Source organism: Pleurodeles waltl, chromosome 5 (assembly GCF_031143425.1).
Source record: "Pleurodeles waltl isolate 20211129_DDA chromosome 5, aPleWal1.hap1.20221129, whole genome shotgun sequence".
NCBI classification, from domain to species: Eukaryota; Metazoa; Chordata; class Amphibia; order Caudata; family Salamandridae; genus Pleurodeles; species Pleurodeles waltl.
In genome coordinates, this window is record NC_090444.1 from 405,371,095 (window position 1) to 405,394,198 (window position 23,104).

General features: G+C 43.4%; 2 protein-coding genes across 2 annotated transcripts in view; one reads left to right on the forward strand and one right to left on the reverse strand.

Annotated features, from left to right (window-relative positions):
• MCM8 (minichromosome maintenance 8 homologous recombination repair factor) overlaps window positions 1-21,584 on the reverse strand; it is a 376,705-nt gene extending 355,121 nt beyond the window's left edge. Inside the window, exons 1-3 of the mRNA XM_069234156.1 lie at window positions 21,476-21,584; window positions 9,916-10,084; window positions 8,579-8,671 (exon numbers count right to left, since the gene is read on the reverse strand). Coding sequence (XP_069090257.1) covers window positions 8,579-8,671; window positions 9,916-10,078 — 256 coding nt within the window. The 5' untranslated portion in view covers window positions 10,079-10,084; window positions 21,476-21,584. The remainder of the gene's footprint in view (window positions 1-8,578; window positions 8,672-9,915; window positions 10,085-21,475) is intronic.
• Window positions 21,585-21,909: 325 nt separating this feature from the next.
• TRMT6 (tRNA methyltransferase 6 non-catalytic subunit) overlaps window positions 21,910-23,104 on the forward strand; it is a 116,179-nt gene continuing 114,984 nt past the window's right edge. The window contains exon 1 of the mRNA XM_069234157.1: window positions 21,910-22,095. Coding sequence (XP_069090258.1) covers window positions 21,998-22,095 — 98 coding nt within the window. The 5' untranslated portion in view covers window positions 21,910-21,997. The remainder of the gene's footprint in view (window positions 22,096-23,104) is intronic.

The window sequence follows — 23,104 nt, forward strand, 5'->3', positions numbered from 1 at the left end:
CAATACTAATGCATAACTTAGGAGATAAATAGCAGTCAGAATCAGCTATTGAACTTTGAAAATCACCACCACGCACTACTTCTAGTCATCTGTTCAAAAACATTTAAACCTTCTGGCAAAATTGAGTGTAAAAAAACAAACATTGTTTTCTTCGCTGGTGAAATGTTTCCTTCTTCGTCAATAGTTGCTATATAGTTTTGAAAATAAGCTTTCCATTCTGCCCACTTCATACAAAGGGCTCCCTCTAGATGGCCAGAATGGTTGAAGGGGAGCTAAAGAAAGATTTTGCACAATCGTATTGTCAGTGGCACGAGAGGAGACTAGTTCACTGTAAAACGGTTTAACACATCGTCCTTTCTGCACCTCAAGCAGTAATACTGAAAATAACACACTCTTCCTCTACACAAATGGCTAGTAACCTGGGGATTAGTTTGCTGTGCAAATTAAAAACCACTGTACTTTCTTCACCCCAGTGCTTAACGATTGTCCACTCAAAAAGATCCAAGAACAAGATAAACAATTTAAGTGATACCCAAAATCCTTAGGTGCGCTAGAAAACACCCAGATAATCTTAAGGAAGATCCAGACAATTGTAACCATGTGCGTAAAGAGCACATTCGCGCAAAAAAAAAAAAAAAAAAAAAAAAAAAAAAAAAAAAAGAATGCGGTTGCACCTCACTGCCAAAAATACCACGTCGACTCCGTTAATGGCAGCGCTTTACTTGTTGCACACTGCTTTCGAAACTCTGTTCACCCCAACCAACAACACAAGAAGGTATTGCATATCCAGATGCATGCTGCTGATGAAACCCTCTTTTCCCCAAGATGGAGACATATGCACTACGCAGCTCAACCTATTCCAGGGTGCCCAGTGGGGTGGTTAGGACGGCATTGTTCCGTCACACAGCTTAAAAACACTGGAATGCAGGAAGCATGAGGAGACTAGCAGCGCAATCCTTGAGATTCATAGAATGCCCACAGCGGCAAAACTTGTCATACTTGTAAGTTGTAGGAAAATATTGACCTCGCTTACCAATGAAGAATGGTCTTCAAATGTAATAGATGGTTCAGGCAGTCTACTTACCATTGTCCCGCAACTTCTGAGGCCTTGAAGATGAAAATGAAAAATGTGTGTTGTATAGCTAGCACTGCTGAAAACACGCTTCTGTTTGGGATGTGGGGTTCAGTACCACTGGTCCATCGTCACCACTTGTAACATTGAATACAGGTGTTGAAAGAGTGGAAGATAAGATGTATTCCATTGAATGAATACCACCAAGGCTTAAGCTCCTTCCTCGTCACACTCTTCCCTGCAACCGTCAAGGAACTGACCCCTGAATTCCACTCTAGAATTAGGAGCTCAGGCTGTGACAGTACATCTCAAAGTCCTATCACAAGAAAATTGCTCTTCTATACCCCATAATGAATTTCAAACAGTAACTACACCTTTTGTTCATTTCAAATTCCCATCAAAATTTGGTCTTACTTAGCTTAGATACGTACATCTTTAAAAACAAGTACCGTTTATACCTCCTCAAAGATGTTCACAATCTTGGGCATTATAAAAAAGGAGTCTAGTCACAGCACAATACCCTGCGCTGCAACCAGCATCTCCCTTGCAGTGCTAACAGTGTTCTTGGAAAAAGTAACAAACTGTCCTCTTAATTAAAACTGATGGGGCTGAAATTTGCTTGAAACCAATATTAAACAAGCATTTGCAATACAATAGGTCTCGCATTTATGAGAGTTAGAGCTATTTGCGTTGTAAATGACAAGGCATTTTACCTATGTGTTTTGGTTTGGAGTGCAGTGGATGTATGCCAGGTGCCACAGTAACTCTCCCAGGCCTGTCGCTGCAGGAGAGAGGCCATAACAAGGCTGCCATTTTGGGAGTGTTTTTGCTTATTCCTACAGACTGGCGGTGATACCTTAGAGATGCAACCCTTTCTAGGGTGTTTATCTAACATTCTATAGCACCAAACAAGCCGCAAAGAGGCACCTTTGTGGCATTTAACCAGGAGAATGAGGGGGTCAAAAGAGTTAGAAGCAAAGAAAAGGGGGCTGCCTTATATTTATGTGTGTTAAAATTTTAAAGAAATTATTCCTCTACATTTGCAATACCAGCCTGATTTCTAAAAACATTGACTGCATAAAAGGATAATAACAGAAGAGGCAGCTTAACTGAATAGGAGGCTTAAGGGGTGTGCAGATTGGTAAAATAGAGCTCCAGAGGTAGATGGGCTGACAGGATTGGTTCCAGAGGTGCGATATCTATGACCTTGGGCTAGTGTTTTAAATGGAAATGCAGAAGGGCTGCTACTCTGTATTCACTTAAAGCACTGCCTTGGGCTAATAGTCTTATGATAGCCCTCGGCTCAAGATTGGACTACGTAGAATAGATATGTGTACCTGAATCTCCTGGACCTTGAAGACACCTTTTTGGTGCATACATTTGTGCACTGGCTGATGGTTGTGAAGTGAGAACTATCTCTGCTAGGGTGGCTAATAGAAATTGGAAGTTTTGACCTTTCCATCTGGGCCACTCAGGGTAGAGCAGGAAACCTGGGTTTGGATAATACAGTGATTTTTTTGCCTAGACCAGTGGTGCCCAGTGAGGCTCCTACAGTGCTTGTTCATTGGCATTTTTTCAGGCAATGAAAAGGCTTCAAATGTATGTTTTTTGGGGGAATCCAAGGTAGGTACAGAACCATGTCAGAGTTTCTTGATGCCCACATAAGATAAATTACATAAATAAAATGTATATGGAACTTATTTACACAGTGGTTACCCTGCAAGCCTGACATGGATCCTGCCCATTTGTACCAAAAAAGACTTCATTCACAACAACACATTTGGTTTACATAAGTACAACCAGTGGTTGGTCCTGGTGGACAAGTTTGTGAAACAACAGTTCTCCTGTTTAAAACATCCCCTGCTCATGTAGTCTTTACCGTTACTGTCCAGGATTGACTTTGAGATGTAGTCCTTGGGGTGCATACCCATATAAACAAAAACACATATATCCCTATAGACATGGGGAGGCATGGAGAAGCACTGAGAGGAACACCAGTAGAGCAGGAGTGAGAAAAGGGCCCCTTGATAGGGTCAGAAAGATATATTCTTGACATCGATTTTCCATGTACTTGGTAACTGCGGCAGTCAGAAATAATACACAGAGTTTATATCAAACGATGCAAGTGAACTTAGTGGAATGGTTGCATGAAGCTTGGGGTTGGAATAGCGGATAGCATGTTAAACATTACTGGACTGTGACAGACAATGCATGGATCATAATACACAGGAGTCCAGAGGGTAGTGGGGAAGAGCTCTGTGCCTGTGACAGCGACTGGGGTGGGGTGGGGTTGGGGGAAATTGAGGTGGTACCTCTTCAAATATGAATGAGTGTTATTCGAGCACTGTTTTAGACAGCACTTCCAGAAGTGGCATCTGCAAAGTCACAGTAGCTGTGAGGGGACTGACATCAAAGCCATGGCACCAGTGAATTCTGAGAGGAGGAAGTGATGGAGTTTGCTCCACTTTTGTGTCCTATGATACGCTGCCCCTCTCACTGTGGCACCGTTGTGTTAGCTTCTTTATGCTACAGGTTTAGGAAAATGGCTGCCTCTTCTAACTGAACTCTATTTGAAGAGGCGTAATTTACATCCAAAGGCTAGATGTTTTTTGCTATCAAGCTTGAGGCTTTGAAGTGCTTGGGTCTGGAGTCACAAGTCCTTTTCCACTATTTCGAAGACAACACCTTTCGCCATCTTCTTGTCTAGAACTAACCTAGGTGCATGGTTGGTGACCTTTCAGAGGTTATCAAGAGCATGTGCTATTGCCTAGTGTTAAGCTCTACTCAATTCACTTGACTAATGCACCCACTGCAGAGGTCTTGACACAATGAGAATGTCGCAGATTACAATCCTGACATAGCTTTTCACCTCTTCATCTCTACCATGTCGATGCAAATGACTGATAGACATTTTGTTAAGAATGGCACCTGCTTTGCAGCAATATGAAATGGCAGAACCTGTATTACCAAGTGTTATATAAAAACAAATGAGTTATTCCCAGACTACCCCAACACACACCAAAGACCCTAGGGGAGAGGAAGTGGCGTAAGGGCCAGAGCCGCCGACGGTGAAGTTGGGAAACACGGTTTGAGCTTCGGAGGCAGCTCAACATCCTGTGATTCTGGGCAAATCACTTTGCTACCAAAAATGAATGTGTTCATGTGTAATGTAACCGGTGCTCACGTAAAGCACTGCAATACCTTTGTATAGAGCTTGCGCTATAAAAAGCTTTAAAAAATAATAAATAAAGATCTCAAATACCATTGTGTTGACTTTGCACACAAAAAAAACTGCATAAAACTGCAAAAAAAAAAAAAAAAAAAAAAAAGACCCTGCAGACATTGCAAAGAAGCAGCAAGATGCTGAAAACATGGAAGAAACAACATACCACCATGAGCGCAAAGCAGCGACACAAAAGAAAGAAAGAGACAGGGGGGTATAAGGCAAGCGGCCACTGTGGTACTGGAGTTAAAAAGCAACAGTGGGAGGAAGGTCTTTGTGTGGCAGGACAAGCAAGAATACAGCATGGCGGAGTGCAATTTAAGCGGTATGGTGGCAGTAGGATGCGTGTACAGTGCCCCGAGCTTAGCATTGTAAGCACAGTGACTTACAGGAGCAGGAAACCAAGAAGACAAAAAAAGGCCTCCAAAGAACAGATAAACACGACAAAGCTTAATTATACAGTAGTTAATTCCTGCTCCCAAAGTGAAAAAGGATGGACAAGGAGGCATGGCTCACCACTAGCATGCACAGATTTTTAAATGACACTGAAACAAACAAATGAAATGACTTTAAGCTCATAGAAGTGAAGTATACTAAAAGTATACAAGCAGGCGTACACATACGCTCGACCTAAAAAGTACACAAGATGGCGTACGCTTACGCTCAAACTAAAAATAACGAATACTGGGATGGTTGCTTTCATAGGACAGCTAACCTCCACCCTCAGCATTTGTATTCACAATACAGCTGTTACTAAAACAATAGAACAATTGTAAGTTTGCCTGGACCACATTCTGCTCATACTGATGTCCCCCACCCAGAACAAGCACAGTGTTAGCTGTTAAGTATTGACAGCTTATATTTTTAGAGGGGTTGCTGCCTGACCTCTGCTTGCACTAGCGATTCCATGATTTGCAGCCACTAAGATGGTCACATATCATTAGGTATAAGCTTGCTAGATTACAGGGTGGAAAAAAAAAAATCACTTGAATGCTCCCTTTTAACTTTACGAATCACAATGGGTCGCACAGTTATGGTAATAACAAATCGTTAAGCACTTCTGTGTATTCCAAATGTGGGCACTGCATAAGCAAAGACAGTTCACGTGACTATGCCAATTACTTTTGTGTATAAACCCCCTTGTGTTCAAAAGACAATCACAGGTAACATAGAATAAGGGCTTGATTTCTTCACCATGTGCACATTCAGACTTTTTTCCCTTTTTTTTAGGTTCCAGGATGGAGAAACTTACATTGACGTATATGGCTCTATCAAAGCATTGTTTTGCTCCTCGATGAATACAGTAATTTTGGTGGAACAGCCTGGAAGACCCCACTAATTGATAAAAAGAGGCTGCCTGCTGTGTTAATGTCTGACACCACATTATTCCTTCTACTTCAAGGCCTTGCTTGGTAACAAACCAGATTCCATTGCAGCTGCACAAAGGAACTCCTCCCTCATGAGAGACGTCATTCTTTCCAGATTAGACTATGGCAGCTTCTTTAAAGTGCTTTGACATATCACAATGGACAAATTTAAGAGCAGAACAGGTCAGCCAGGGTCACCCTGAACAAGAAAAATAAAGTACACCAAACTCACTTTGAAAAATCAGCTATGGGTATGGATGCTGACCGTATAATCTGTAAATCAGTCCTGTCTACCAAAGAAAGCTTGGCATAGCTACCATCTGCAAGAGACCCACCAGACCTTTTAGATTCAGAAACAAGCCTCAGATATTTATTATTTATATGAGCCTCAGACACCTATTTATTTTTCATAGGAGCACCACTGACTTAACCATTTCTAGGCATAATGGAGAAAAATAGCATGGTGGGCATTTGAGTGGAATGATTAACAATACAGGCAGGTTATAAATGCTGTCCAACAGGATAGGAGAAAGTTCTTTCCGGAGATGAACCAGAAAGGAAGTTCAAAAGCCAATATACCGAAAGACTTGTGTCACTGTGTGACTTGCATCCAGAGCGTGGGAGTTCTTTAAAAATTTATGTCAAAAAAGACTGGTATATTTGGGATCAATGGCTAAAAGAGCAGCATGTCCCACTGCATTATGCTTCACACTCAAACAGGTTTCATGTAGGCACTTTGGGCCAATGATATTTTTAAAGACTATGCAGAGGCAAGGTGATGCAAATTAGAACCACCCCCATGGGAGCTGAGAAATGCAATTCCATCCCTCTGCGGTGCATTCAAGTCAATCCAGTTAGGAAGAACATAGCCAAACCAAAACATGCACAAAATGTGAGGAAAAAACATTAACACTCAGCCTGAGGTCATGCGATGAGCCAATACTGTGTACCTCATTTTTGGATGTGGTATGTGCCTGCTGAAAACCAAATACAAAGATTTAATAAATAAAAAATTTAAAAACAAAACACTTAGCACGAGGTCGAGAAAGGTTTTAAATAAGTCTCTGGTCTAGGAAAACAATATTCTATTAGTGATAACACAGCACAATGAACACACTTCAAGATGGTTCCCTCGCACTAATAATATGCAACTGGAAACCAGGTCAGATCCTTGCTACTTTTCCTTATATAACTGCACAGCTGCTAAACTTTTTTTGGCTCTGGGTCCTATAATTCAGAAATTACTTCAGTAACGGTCTGCCAAAAATGTAAAATATATCTGTTTTTATTGAGCATTAAGAATTAACTGTTTTGTCCAATCCCTTTTACAGTGGTATTATTCCTGGACAGCATACACTGTGCACGTGTTATCACTCACTCCTCTTGCTCTAGGCCACAACTAAACATTTTCGTTGCAAGGCCTCAAAAATAGTGATACAAAGGGGAAATCGTATTAGACTATCAATTATGGACCTTAGATGAGGAAAACAGTACTTCAAAACTGAGAACTCACTGCTGGTAGCAGCCAACATAACTAAGACAAATCAAGAGCACTATGTAAAGGATTGCACTAACATTGAATTATGACCAAACGACCAAGACAGTAGGTCCTTGTACCAACTACGTCTAACTGAACTGTTAGACTACAGCAATAAAATGCATTAAAACGTAGTGCAACGAGGATACTTTCAGCTCCTATTTTTCCATAGTCTGTAGCCACCTTGGCAGGTGCTGTACAGATTTCAGTAAATAGCATGCCTACAAATCCTGAAAAACGAAAAAGCAAAAACATAAAGTTAATTATTTCTTGCTTCTTCTTGAAGATAGGAAATCCAGTTTATGAAATAAACATGTACATCAATGGATCAAAAAAGATGTTCACATTTTTCCTCAATCACAAATCCCACTGGGAGCAGGCATGGGATTCTATGCAAATTAAAGCTGTCCACATGGCAGACAACCCACCGTTTATACATGTATGTGTGTATTTTGGTATGTTTGTCATGAAGTCGAAACCTAGCTGTAAAGCAACAGATTAATTTACAATAAGGGGGAAGCAGAGCAAGAGGCGACAGAGGAGTTTATGTGTAAAAGGAGTGGTTACAGCAAGGAACTGAAGGGAGGGTGGTGGGTGGTGGGCTTTGTGGAGGGTTCAGAGCCAGGATGAGCTGGGAACAAGAGTTGCTTGCAGCTAGGAATCAAGAGGTTCTCTTGAATCTTGTAGTTTGTACTGCGACTAGATGTTGTTTAAAGAGTAGGGTTTTGAGCTGGGGTTGTGTCAGATGATTGAGGCTGGAATGTAGTTCCACACGCACTCTGAGGACAGTAAGTGAGGTCTGGCATCTGGTCTTTTCCTGGGATCCAGGCTCTGGAAATGGTGCTGTGCATCTTGTGAAACCCTTACAAATCCACATCAAGGAAATGTGCAAAAGCATATATATATATATATTTTTTTTTTTTACACTGTTTTATCCACAGAGAAATCCCTTTTGCAACACGTCCATTATATAGCCGTTCATATGTCACCAGGAGAACATCTACACTCGACATTGACAAGGGTAGATTTCTATTTACCTCAGCGGTGGAAATTAACCTACGAACAGCTTGTGAATACACACAAACTTACAAGTTTGTGTTCACAATATTTGCATCCTACAGTGAACAACCCACTATATTCACAGACGTTCCGCCTTTCCACGCCCGTCTAGGAACTGAAATGCCCACTGTTTTTCTATCCTGCAAAAGAAACATAGGACTTTCCAAAGCAGATCAAGTAAAGCAGCACGAGATTTCTAAAACCAAAGAAACAACAATACTGGCATTCCCATAATCAAACTGAATGATTACACATACTTTAAAGCTTCAGTCAAATCAAACTGTAATGCATTGAACTATTTATCAATGAAAACAACATACCCTCAGAAAAATAAAGCTTCCAGCCTTTATATGGTGTGAACAAATCCAATGATGACTGAATTAATCGAGGTTGGGAGGACGGTGAATAAAACCCTGCAATGACAAACGAAAATACTGTTTGAATTAGCTCTGTAGATGCCATCATTTTGCTGTTCCTTGTGTGCAAGAATCCTCGAATCCTAATTCACATCTCATACCAGTCAAAAAAAAAAATTACGTTAGCCACAACACTGATCTTGTCCTTGAATATAAAAACACAACTACCCTTTAATGAGCAGATCACGGTTTGTTTTCAAGCAACCGTTGAAATACTTTGGGAATAACAACAAGCATGCAGACAGTCATGCAGTCATACAACATACTTCCTGGCACATTGAGACAGTGGTAGATGTGGACTGGAGGGATTGATGGCTCGGTGGTGCACATGGATAAACAGCTGGGTGAACGGCTGTGGGTCATACATATTTTGAGGGTACTGCTGAATGCATGCTAGTATGGGTATATATATCGATAATTAGCTGCAGGTTGAAGGATGACTATCTCGGTTTGGCTGTAAAGACATATGCTAAGTTGAGGGTGGGTGATGCAGGCATGGGGTGATGAATACATAGGTTTTCCAAGGGGTAGATGTTTTAAATCACTTTTATAAGGGGCAGACCGCTACTGAAATCGACTTGTCCGGTAAAGAAATCATATTGGGTCACTTACTCGCTGAACCAATTAGATGCCATAACATACACATTAGAGGGCGTTTTTCTAATTTTATAGAATGTTTCTAATGCTGTGTGTTTCTCTGGCTATGCCATTTTCTAAATAAATGGCAATAAAGTTGTTTTGTTAAAAAAAAACGCTCTTTTGGCACAATATTTAAACATGTATAAATGAAAAAGCCCTATGCTCTAGAGCTGTCACGCGTCAGCTGATTTCTATACAACATAAGTCAATTGTTTCTGTTAGTGAAGGAAAGACACTGGGTGAGAATAAATAAAAACAATCAAGCATCAGTAACCCTAATTTTCAGGCTATACTTCCTGCCCACCACTTTCTTTTTCATTTGTGAAAAACAAAATCACAAACCAAGAATAGCCTAGCTAAAGAAATGCAGGAAAGTCATACCTGGTCTTCCGAAAGGAACTATAATGGAAAACTACTGGCACGCTGTTCGGTATACAACTCCTAATTAACAATATCAACAATAAACACTGAATATAAGATCGCTGGAAACCGCTTTTGAAAAAGAAATCCAGACAATGTTAAGTAATGATAGATAGGATAGGATCAGCATTTTATATTTACAAATAAATTGTTTCTTTATAGAGTCACGAAAATAGCCTTACCACTGTCATCCCTTTCACCATTTCTCTTCCAATTTCCTCTCGTCCCTTTGCCCCCGTTGCCTCTTCCCCTCCATGGTCGGCCTCTCCATCCATAGCTACTCCCTTCTCCTCTTCCACCTCCTCTCCAGCCACCTCGCCACGATCCTCTGCAGTCACCGTTCATGTCACCCTGTGCAATAAACGAAGAAAGACAATTAGCGAGCACTAAGTTATCATTAACTGACATTTCAAAAAAGTTTAACACAACAAGTACGAAGACATTATACTCTAAGGGGCAGATGTAAAAAGCCATTTAGCATTTCTTAACGGGCCAACTTGTTATTACGGTGTGTTAAAAAAATGCTAAATTGGCTTTTCAGATGTACAAAGCTCTTTAAGGAAATTGCAAATTGTGATTTTTACCCTGTAGAAATCGCAATTAGTGATCCTCTAAATGGGAAATGACTATTTGCGATTCCAATTCCGATGTACAAAGAATTTCCTAAATGCGAATAGAGCATTTAGGAAATGCAATTGCCATCGACTCCAAGTCAAAGGTTACCATGTGCAATTTAAACAAGCATTTGCAATGCAATGGGTCTCGCATTTCTCCAAGTTAGAGCTATTAGCAGTTGTAAACTCCCAACCTGACTTTTCTTGCCACATTAAATGAAAAAAAAAAGCGCGATTGCGCTGCTACAGTTCACTCGTATTGAAACCTATCGGCAAAAGTGCAATTATCTACGTAACCAGCAAAAGTTCTTAACTATGCAACAGGGTCGATGTCATGCAAATCGCTCGACTGCTGCCAAGCGAGATCGTGCTGCAGAAAATGATAAAAAGTAGTCCACAAAACATACGGAAGCAGCGAGCCTCGTATGTTTTCAGTACTTGGTCGCTGTGCTCGAGGAGGGCTAACCACCAGAAAAGGCATGACATATGCATGCCTTTCATTAATGAAAGCAAGCAGATTTTAAAAGGCAAGCCCACGATCCAATGAAAGACACTGACGTGACATGGACGGAGCTCCGAGCCCTTTTATAACTACTAAAGCGATACACATGCACAAGCGCATGCTAACGCAGGCTCGACCCTAAAAAGCACCCAAAGATTTTTTTTTTTAAGTGCAATAGAGCACACACATGCCACTAGGGCATATGTGTGCTGTAAATGTGCACCACTCTTTGTGGGGTGAATCACAGGAGGCATTTTGAAGCACAGTTGAATCCTCAAACCTCGCAAAGGAAGTCCTCACGGTAGGGCTGACCCGTGCTTCCTCTAAAGCTGTCATCTTTCTCACGGGGCACACTGGCCTTTGCAAGCAGGCAGGCAGTCTTGGCTTCCCAAGGTGAAGTCCCCTCACTCAGAGCAGGCCTTGGCCCCCAGTCCTGGTCATAGGCAAATGTCTTGCAGAGCTTCTCCTTCTCACAAAGTCCGTCTGGCTGCTTGTCAGAGTACATATTTTTGGAGACTCAAACTCCCCTTTTTATAGACCTTTTCCAGAAATCAATGTGATTTAGAGTCTGTGTAGGAAGTTGGCTCTGTATATACTATCTCAAAGTGAGAGATAGTGTGCACAAAGTCCAAGGGTTCCCCTTAGAGGTCGATAGTGGCAAAATTAGATCATTCTAATGCTCTATTTTGTTGTAGAGTGGTCGAGAAGTAAGCTTATCAGAGGGTAGTGTTAAGCATTTGTTGTACACACACAGGCAATAAATGAGGAACACACACTCAAATACTTAACTCCAGGCCAATAGTTTTTATGTAGAAAAATATATTTTCTTAATTTATTTTAGAACCACAAGATTCAAGATTTGAGGTAAGTACATAAAATGCAAGGTACTTCACACAGGTAAGTATACAACTTTGATTTAAAAACAGTAGTACACACAGTTTTAGTAAAAATGGCAATAAGCTATTTTGAAAGTGGACACAGTGCAAAAATCAACACTTCCTGGGGGGAGGTAAGTTTGGTTAGGTTTTGCAGGTAAGTAGAGCACTTACACAATCAGTCTCCTGGACATAGGCAGCCCACTGTTGGGGGTTCAAGGCAACCCCAAAGTCACTGCACCAGCAACACAGGGCCGGTCAGGTGCAAAGGTCAAAGGAGGGCCCAAAACACATAGGTGCCTATGGAGAACAGGGGTGCTCCAGGTCCGGTCTGCTGGCAGGTAAGTACCTGCGTCCTCAGGAAGCAGACCAGGGGGGGTTTGTAGAGCACTGGGGGTGAGGGGGGGACACAAACAGGCACACAAAATACACCCTCAGCAGCACAGGGGCAGCCGGGTGCAGTGTGCAAAGTAGGTGTCGGGTTTGCTACAGGAAGCAATGGAGGGACCCGGGGGTCACTTAGGCGATGCAGGCAGGACACATTGGGGGGCTTCTCAGGCCAGCCACCAACTGGGCTAGGATGAGGGCCGCCTGCTGGTCTCTCCTGCACTGGTACGTGGTTCCTCTCTGTCCTGGGGGCTGCGGGTGCAGTGCTTGGTCCAGGCGTCGGGTTCTTTGTTAACAGGCAGTCGCGGTCAGGGGGAGCATCTGGATCCTCTCTGCAGGCATCGCTGTGGTGGTGCAGGGGAGTCGACTCAGGTTACTCAAGTCGTTGCAGTCACCTGGGAGTCCTCTCTGCGGTGTTAGTTCTCTGGAGCTCGAGTCGGGGGCGTTGGGTGCAAAGTGAGAAGTCTCACGCTTCCGGCGGGAAGGGAGAGTTCTTTCAAAGTTGCTTTAAAGTTGCAAATACAGGCCGGTAGGGCTGGGGCCAAGTCAGTTGATGTCTCTGTCGTCTCTGCGGGGCTTTCAGGTCAGCAGTCCTTCTTCTTTGTGTAGGTTGCAGGAATCTGATTTCCTGGGTTCAGGGTTGCCCCTAAATACTAAATGTAGGGGTTTGTTTAGGTCAGGGGGGCAATAGCCAATGGCTACTGTCCTGCAGGGTGGCTACACCCTCTTTGTGCCTCCTCCCTGAGGGGAGGGGTGCACATCCCTATTCCTATTGGGGGAATCCTCCAATCTCAAGATGGAGGATTTCTAAAGGCAGGAGTCACCTCAGCTCAGGGCACCTTAGGGGCTGTCCTGACTGGTGGGTGGCTCCTCCTTGTTTTTCTCATTATCCTCTCCTGCCTTGCCGCCAAAAGTGGGGGCAGTGGCCGGACGGGAGGGCATCTCCACTAGCTGGGATGCCCTGGGGTGCTGTAACAAAAGGCATGAGCCTTTGAGGCACACTGCCAGATGTTACAGTTCCTGCAAGGGGAGGTGAGAAGCACCTCCACCCAGTACAGGCTTCGTTCCTGGCCACAGAGTGACAAAGGCACTCACCCCATGTGGCCAGAAACTCGTCTGGTTGTGGCAGGCTGGCAGAAACTGGTCAGCCTAGCACTAGAAGTCGGACTGGTATTCAAGGGGCATCTCTAAGATGCCATCTGAGTGTATTTTACAATAAATCCCACACTGGCATCAGTGTGCATTTATTGTGCTGAGACGTTTGATACCAAACTTCCCAGATTTCAGTGTAGCTATTATGGAACTGTGGAGTTCGTGTTTGACAAACTCTCAGACCATATACTCTTTATGGCTACCGTGCACTTACAATGTCTAAGGTTTTGCTTAGACACTGTAGGGGCATAGTGCTCATGCACTTATGCCCTCACCTGTGGTATAGTGCACCCAGCCTTAGGGCTATAAGGCCTGCTAGAGGGGTGACTTACCTATGCCACAGGCAGTGAGAGGTGGGCATGGCACTCTGAGGGGAGTGCTGTGTTGACTTAGTCATTTTCTCCCCACCAGCACACACAAGCTGTGAGGCAGTGTGCTTGTTCTGAGTGAGGGGTCCCCGGGGTGGCATAAGACATGCTGCTGCCCTTAGAGACCTTCCCTGGCAAAAAGGGCCCTTGGTACCAGGGGTACCATTTACAAGGGACTTACCTGTGTGCCAGGGCTGTGCCAATTTTGGAACAAAGGTACAGGTTAGGGAAAGAACACTGGTGCTGGGGCCTGGTTAGAAGGGTCACAGCACACTTTCAATCATAACTGGCATCAACAAAAGGCATAAAGTCAGGGGGTAACCATGCCAAGGAAGGCATTTCCTTACAGTCTGTGACTATGAAGTTTTAAGTTGGGGTTCTGCTTCTTTCGAAGTGGGCACTTCTCCTTTTCATCTTCCTTCATTAAAGAGGTCTGCCGCAGCAGGCACAACTCTAAAGCTGACTGTCCACAACATAACTCATGTGAGTGACCAGATTTTACACCTGGATGTCAACCACAGTGATATCTGCACCAAAGGGTTGATCTCAGACCCCAGCCCTACTCTTTATGATTCTCTTATCAGCCCCATCTCCCTTCCTGGGATGTGTCCAGACTCCTTTCCTGTGAACTATCACTAAAGAGCAGTCTTAGAAATGCAAACAGTCTGTTCCCTTCAGTTTGTCACCTTCTAGATCTCTGGTAAGCAGCACTCTACACATCTGTCTGGGGGATTCCTCTCCTCATCATGTCTTCACCAGGCAGACAAACTGGAAGTCAGAGTCCTCCATGTAATGTACCATTGCAGGCACACTCACTCACTGTACATTCATAGCACACTTTCTGTTCAGCACAAGTAACTCTATGCATTGTACCTATACATGCACACATGCATTCAGTACACACAATTAACCTGCATGCACTGTTCAGCACCAAAGCTTTTCTATCTTTAACCATGGTGTGGTTAATTTAAAACACACACACTACCAGCACACACACACACACTCTACGTGTGCTGCACAACTCTTCACCCGTCATGTATTGTACTTCACGCAAACAAACATAAACCCAGCACATCACATACGGTCCCTGAGTACGCACTGCACAACACTACATCCCTCATGTAATGTATTTCTCTCAGTCATACATACAACCATCACATGTACTAACCACACATGTACTGCACCATTCTTGTACAGTTCACTTCCCAGGCACACTTGCAACTAACGCAGAGTCACTACCCCTGCGCTATGCAGCACACCACACCTACCTGATGTAGGCCAAGGACGAGTTAAGCACACAGCAGAAGAACTTTTAAAAAGGTGAGTGAGCCTGTAGGTCTCACACCAGTCACACAAGGTAAAAAGGTCCTGTTCACTAGTACTGATCACTACATGGTATACTGTCATCACTGCGCTTATGCTGCTTTACTCCTAGTGAAGGCGGTAGTCTTCCACCACTGCGAGGTTAGCGCTTTGGGTGCCCCACCTGGTCCAAGAAAACCACAATTAGTGAGACATGCCTATGGCAAAAAAAAAAAAAAAAAAAAAAACAGCATTAGGGATCTAGACAACAGTACAGTTGGGCACTCAGGAGCCTGTCTCTTACCATGCAGAGGATGTTTCTGTATCAACAATAAGTAAACAGGAACTTGGAATAGAGACTCATATAAAAAAATACTTACCGTGCTATTCAACTTTTAATGGGACTTAAACTGCTATAGTATTTTGTACAATCATAATGCACACTAGACATTTTGATTATTGTGTGTCATTCAAATAACAAGGGTGAGTGCTACACCAGAGCACTCTTGACATTTAAGCTTTCCCAACAATTGCATGAAAACGGCACTAATGGAGGTGGTTGATCACATCAGAGGTGCCCTGGATGTCATGGCAGTGCTGTGCTGATAATGCTTGATGTCTGCAGCCTTCGACATGGTGCCCCATCCCACCCTCCGGGCCGTTGGAATCAGGGGATTAGCCTTGGGCTGGCTGGCCTCTTTCCTGGAGGGTAGGAGTCAAGAGGTGTGGTGCCCTCCTTTTTATTCTTTGGATCATGTAATCCCCAGGTGGGAGTACAGCAAGGTTTGGCTTGGAGCCCCACTCTATTCACCCAGCTACCTTTTACCTGGGGCAGGTAAGAATCGTTCCCTGGTGGGAAAAATCACTTACATATAAGATTGCCTTTTATGCGCTGCCTAGGCACCTGCCTTTTTCTAACCAAAATGCTAGAATTTGGTGTTGCAGTATAGGGGGCAGGTGTTTTTCTTTTTTAGGACCTTCCCTTTGGAACAAACTTCATGTTGAACTTTGGAGCATCTCAGCCAGTTCCGAAACAAATTGAAAACTTGGCTCTTGACGCAGGACTAGTATTTTTCTCCCAGCCTGCCCCTTACTGTTTGTGCAGTGCGCCACGACACTCCTCGGAGTAGCAGTTGCACTTTAGAAATGCACTTTACATTACATGTCACCAAACTTTCCTGGCTGGACCACTCCATCATCCACTTCATCATCATAGCAGCCGCCAGCACCACCACCACCACCAAGCTGCCCAGCACCCCAAACTGCAAGTGGAGTGGAGTCGACCTTGAACAAGCTGTCAAAAGCTTCACCACCTGGATCAATGATTGCGTCTACAGGTGCCCCCATCAAAACCAACAAACTCAAGAGACCACCAAACATGCCAGTTCGAACACCTAGAACAGAGAACAATAAAATGGACCTGCAAGCAACTAGAAAGGAAACAGAGCACCAACAAGGAGCTTGCAGACTGCACCACCTTCAAGACATTGCTCAACCACTACCACCAACTCCTAAAAGACGAAAAAGAACACCCTAGCTGACCAAATCAAAGCCAGCTCCAACCGCAGCAAAGAACTCTTTTTTTGTCAAGGAGTTCTCCAACCCCTCAGCAAACAAAAAGATAATCACCCCTTCACAAGAACGTTGCGACACCCTGGCAGACTTCTTCCATGACAAGATATCCACCATCTACAAAAAACTCTGAACCCCTACCTTCTGCCGCCATCCTCAGCCTCCTTGCCCCCACAGACACAAACTCTGACCACTGGATCACCCTTGGGACCAGCTCACCACACAGAACACAGAACACCACAGCCATCATACACTCTGTCCACTCAGAAGCACCCATGAACCCCTGTCCCCACCACATATTCAGCCTCAGACACAGGACTATCAGCAAAGAGCTCACAGCCCACTCCAACACATGCATCAACTTGCCCACTTTCCCAGAAGAATGGAAACACGCGGAAGTCAACCCCTCCTCAAAAAAAAAACATCTGCCGACCCCAACAAGCTCAAGATCTACCGGCTCATCTCCCTGTTCCCCTTTCTGGCCAAAGTCCTCGAAAAGGCCACCAACCGCCAACTCACGGAATACCTAGAGAACAACAACCTTCTGGACTCATCCCAATCTGGATTCCACACGAACCACAGCACTGAAACTGCCCTGATCATAGCCACTGACGTCATCAGAACCCTCATGGAAGGAAAAGAAACAGCCGTCCTGATCCTTCCGACCTCTTAGCAGCCTTCGACACCATATTGTACTACACCCTGATCAAGAGGCTTCATTAGATCGAAATCTAAGAGGACGCCCTCAAATGGATCGCAACCTTCTTCACCAGAAGAACCCAGAGAATACGTGTATCACCCTTCAACTTGGAACCCAAGAGCATCATCTGCGGCGGCCTTCAAGGTTCACCCCTCAGACCTACTGTGTTCAACACCTACATGACCCCACTAGCCAACATCGTCAGAACATCATCTCCTACGCAGACGCCACAAAGCTCATCCTCTCTCTATCTGAAGACTAATCCACCAGGAGGGCCAATTCCTGCCTGTGCATGAACAGCATCGCCAACTGTCTCAAACTAAACATATACAAAACAGAAGTACTGATTTTTGGAAACACCACCTCAGCGTGGAACTCCTGGTGGCCAACAGAACTAGGACCCTCACCCACTCCTACAGTCAACGCCTGTGCGGCATCATCCTGGACAACAAACGCACCATGAAAGACCAGATCAATGCAGTCTCCTATGCCTGCTTCCTCACCAATCGCATGCTCCGAAAAGTCTTCAAGTAGCTCCCAGTCACCGCCAGACGCAAGGTTACTCAAGCCCTTATCACTAGCCATCTGGACTACAGCAATGCACCATATGCAAATATCACCACACACATCTTGAAGACACTACAGACCTCAGTGGCCAGACTCATCCTTGACCTCCCCAAACGGACCTACATCACCCCTCACCTAAAAGAAGTCGACTGGCTCCCCATCCACAAGAGATGACAATTTAAGATGCTAACCCATGCCTACAAGGCCCTACACAATCAAGGGCCAGCATTCATCAACCACAGCCTCAGATTCCAGTAACCCTCCAGCACTCCACCTCCCTCTCTCACCCATCCGCATCCACCAAAGCAACTGTAGAGGTCACTTCTTCTTCGCTGCAAAGTCCCGGAATGGCCTGTACCTCCAAACCTCACCTTTTCTTCAGGAACTCAGAGATAGACTCAAGATCTGGTTATTCAACTGATTCGACCCAAGCAGCATGGCTCTGAGCACCTGGATACCCTCGCGCATAAACAGCAGAGCTTTACAAATCCTATTGACTGAACAGAAGATATACTGAGTGACATTGTAATAAACAAGCATTGACAAAGCCAACAGGTTGTATGCTGTCTGCCAGCTTTTTGACTTTGTCAATGCTTGCTTTGTCATTTTCCTTTTGTAAAACTTTATTTTTGAGAAGCAGTTGTGCCGCGCCAATTAAACAATAAACACTGCTTAATATCAAAAAATATTTCTGATGTGACAAACTACACTTTGTCATAAGCATTCCCTGGTTCTGAGAAAATAACTACTTTTTGTAGCTGTGTGTTTTTTGAAAAAGGACATTGGCATCATTCATTGCGAAGTTAACCAACAGTTGAAGATAGTCGCTACCCTATGCTGTAGTGCGGTGGAAGATAAATGCAAATTCAAATTAGAACAATAGATGAAAAGGCCTGGCAGAAAGCACCAATAACAAGCATATTTAGGGCCTTAGACGAGGGTAGACATGGGTAGATGGCATCTACCCATTTTCTTTTCACAGGGTGGAGGCTGTCTACCCTGCAAAGAATGTGGGCCCCATAGAAATATGCTAAGCTTGTCTCATGTAATTTTTGTAGACACCGAGACACATTCAGCAGCACCTGAACATTGTCTGCTTTCGTTTGGAGCGGGGACGTGAAGGCGGGGAAGTGGCTTGTCAGATTATAGCTGGGCCGAAAACAAAGGCCGAAGTTAAGGGGCCATCAGGCCTCCTTTTGTTGAAGTATCCTGGCTGAGAGCTATCGGGAGCCCTACACCTAAAAGCAATGGAGGAGAAACAAAGGCACACAGCTTATCTCTTCACAGGTACTTGAGAGGGATGTTTTTGGCTTTGTTCAGCCCTCTATATATAAAACATAAGCATGCACTGTAAGAACGTCAGATTAGTTGGTCTGTCCCAGTATTTACACAAAGAAGGTTTAAATACTAATTTGTTCTATTTCTTTTATAGCACTTTAGCGCTACTCATTGCAATGCAGGGTGAAAGAGCGCTTTACATCGCACATACATATTATGCATCGACAATACATTGTGTGTGTAAATCAATGTACAGGATGTGCTACATAAACAGGGTTATTAGATGTAGGAGTGGTGTCCTTCATAGCTCACTGTAACTTACAATTTATGAACTGCAAGTAACAAAAGGATCTCAGTGTTAAAAGCAGTAACCCACTTACCCATTTACATAAAATAAAAATCTGTTATCTATTGTTACATAATGTGCTTTGCATGAGACATATTAACTCTCTATGCTACTTTGATTCAAACCTGAGACTCCAGCAAATGCATTAACCACCAGAGTTATCTTACCATTGTTAGTCCCTTAGAATAAGTTGGCACACAAAGACCTCTGCAGCAGGTATCTCAATCCCATAAGATATTTTAAAATACACACTTTGCAACCAATTAAGTAGAACAGATTTACAGCCATATTTCTCCTTGTTTCAAATTTCTTTTTGGCAGTTTTAAAAAATAAACGTAAAAGTTGAGGCCCAGATTTTGCATTGTGGTTGCTTTACATTTTTTAGCATAACCACAATGTATATTCTCATTTTTTAAATATTGTAACGTGTGAGGTCTTAAGGTGTGATGTCACTTCTTGTGGTGTCAGTTACTGAGATGTCATGGGTTGTGAGGCTACTCCCTATGATTCCACGTGGGATGTCACACGCCATGATATCACTTGCATACCGCCTAACATGGTTGGTCCCCCACTTCTTTTTTTTTTTTTTTAGGACATGAGTCACTTGAGGACCACCTAACATGGTTAGTCCCCTCACTTTTTTTTTTTAGGGCTTGAGGCATGAGTATATTATACGTACAATTTTAATATAATTAATACCATCAAACGGTTTTAGCTAACGTAACCTAAAGAGTAAGTAAAATGTGAGGCATTGTGGTTTTGTTCATGTGCTTTTACTTCTCTTTATGCACTCTGTTGACTGGGCCATGGAGGAACACCCGTACCAGTTAGAGGCTCGCGTGGAATGCCTCCCGAGGGCAGGAAATCAGGTGCGAGAAGGCGTCCAAGCCCATGAAAAGCAGGCACCACAATTGGCTAGCGGCATTTAAATGGCCCAATTGGAAGGAAGGGCCATTGTCTAGGAGCAGATTAAAGGGGCAAGCGGAAGCATAGAGGTCAATGGACTGTTCCCCCCCCCCAGAAACTTTGGCCCACCCACACCGGAAATGCAGGTGTCGCAGCTGCAGTTTGCCAAAGGAGGCATGAGCGGAGACAGCACAAAAGAACAGCTAGGATTAGCACAATAGCCTTAAGAGATGAGCCGCTCAACTTTGTGTCCTTGGGATGCTTTACTAATAAATTCAAAGGGGTCCACCCTATTGACCCTACTATACCTGGGTAGAATATAGGCAATATATAAACACAATTGGTCAAACAGTAGGGAAAGATCTAATCCTAATTCACATTCAATTAAACTATAAATCAATCATTGGAAATGTAAAACACAATTAATTCATTCATTCTTCTCCAACAAAAAGGACAATTTAAAAACATATATATAAAATAACTATTCAAATGAACAAATAAGTCAAACTTTACAAAAATATTCTACAAACGAACATGTACAAAAGGTCCTTCGGAGCTCTCCATATTCAGAAACGATGTGGTTGTCTTGGGATGCCTTACAGCAGAGACATTGGGGAATGGTCAGTAAAAGGAATCAGCACAGAGTGAACATGGCACTTGCAACTGGGGTCAGGCACAAGGTCCGCCCTCACAAATCTTGGCAGCAAGGTGAGAGCCGGGAGGCCGCATAGGTGCTAGATGCCCACAAGAAAAGGCTATCGCTCAAGTCGATGTCAGAGGGTGCTGTCATGGCAAAGGACTAAAAGAGAAACCTAGTGTTATCAATATCAGGCATGCATTAATTTGATGTAATGATGGATTTTGTTTAATGATACTTGATATGTGAATAAACTGCTGCCGTTTTAACACCAACCCGGTCTACTGTTTTTAAATAATGACAGTAAAGAGCACATGGCAACGTCAGGGAGCTCTGAGGTGCACTTGCCACTCTGGGAGGAGTTGCTAAGTTTTTGTTTTTAAAAACAAAAAACGCAGTGACTATTTAAAAAAGAAAGCAAAAGACTACGTGAAATTGAGTTGTATGTAGCAGAGATATGGAGAGATTTTATTGAACACAAGTCGCACACACTAAAACAACCAAATTGGTGGAAAAATTCAGAACAAGAGACTTACCGCTAAAAACTCATCTGCTTTACTATTGACTCTGACGTACTTGAAAAACTAAGGCGAGGATAGCCAATTGGAAATTTAGTTTATACTGACTGACAAGCGCGGATTGTACTGGATTGGGTCTGATTGGTTGCATCGCCCAACATAGAGTGCAATTGGTTTAAGGAACAAAACAGTACCCGCCTCAGAAAAGCTAGTACAGCCACTTGAAAATATTACCGAGCCGATCCGGAAAAGAGCTCGCGTTGTTCAAATAAACAACTAGAGTGTTAAATTTTTTTTTTTTTTTTTAACTATGGTGGAGGTATGAAGAGGTAACCGCAGACGCCACGCGGCTGGATGTAGCAAAGGTGAATTGACTTCGTTTGCTTAAGGGCAGGCTACAAACCATGAGAAAATCGAAAGTTGTCCTATATAACTATAACAGTCCTCTTTCTATATCTCTGAACTGGCTTCTTCCGGTGCACATGGTTCTCAATTCAGAGTTGAACCTTCTAAGCTGCGACTAGCCCAGAGTTCTCGAGCATGGCAGAGCAGAGCAAAGGAGATCCCATCGAGGATGGCGCTTATGTGGTGCTGAAGCGAGGCGAAGTGTTCAAGGCGGCGCAGGTGCAGACCCGGAAGTGAGTGAGAAGAGTAGGGACAATCTGTTAGTACTTTCAGTTACTCAAAGGTCTTTGGTTTGGGGACATGGTACAACCCTTCCCAGTTTATGTTGGTGTGTATATTGAAAGAGAAGCGATATTATAGTGGATGTTTAATGAGAGCAGGGACATTCAGTGTACAATGTGTGCGACAGCAAAGTCCGTGGTTGCTATACCTCTGCTATCCTGATGCCTCCGTTGCTAGGATGGCGTGTGGCAGGGAAACCCTTGCTACTGGACTCGAATGCCATGTTGTTGGGTCACATATGCACTTCCATTACCTTCACGCCTTGGGTGACCTGCCAGTTGCCTTGCGTCTAATGTTACAATTATCACTAACGGCCCTCAATATTTGGAGCAGTTGTAGCACCAAGACCAAAGTCAGAACTGTGCGCAAGCGTATAGGTTTGTAACTTTATAAATAGGACATTGAAATACAATGAAAACTAAGACGTCACCACAGCATTTTTAGAAGTTATCCTACAACTTTATTTTGCTTTTTTCTAATAGCTGAATATCAACATAAATATCACGTTTCATATTGAAAAGGTTATTGCGTCTATTCAAGTCCCCAAACTTCCATAAGGTTTGCATCACATAAGTCATGAGTAGAGACTTTGATCATCCTTGCTGCATTGTGAAGCGCAGCGTTAGTGTTCACCAATGCAAGTTAAAAAAGTAAAATATCAAAGGGACGTATAAAAGGAGAACATTTTAAATCTAAATGTCTTAGCCAATCAGTGTTGACCCAGAAACGCATTTATTTTGCTGGCTGATGTGCACATGCGATTTCGCAAAATGCTGCCATTCACAGGCTAATGGCTAAAGTTTTCTGACATATTGCCCCATACACGGACTTGTACACCAGTGTTTCTCAAACTCTTAGTCTCGAGCCATTTGTGGGTCGCAAGCCGATTTTTATGGTGGGTTGTGAAAGTCCAAACATAAAAATGTTTTTAAATTCTGTATTTATCTGATCACGTTTGGT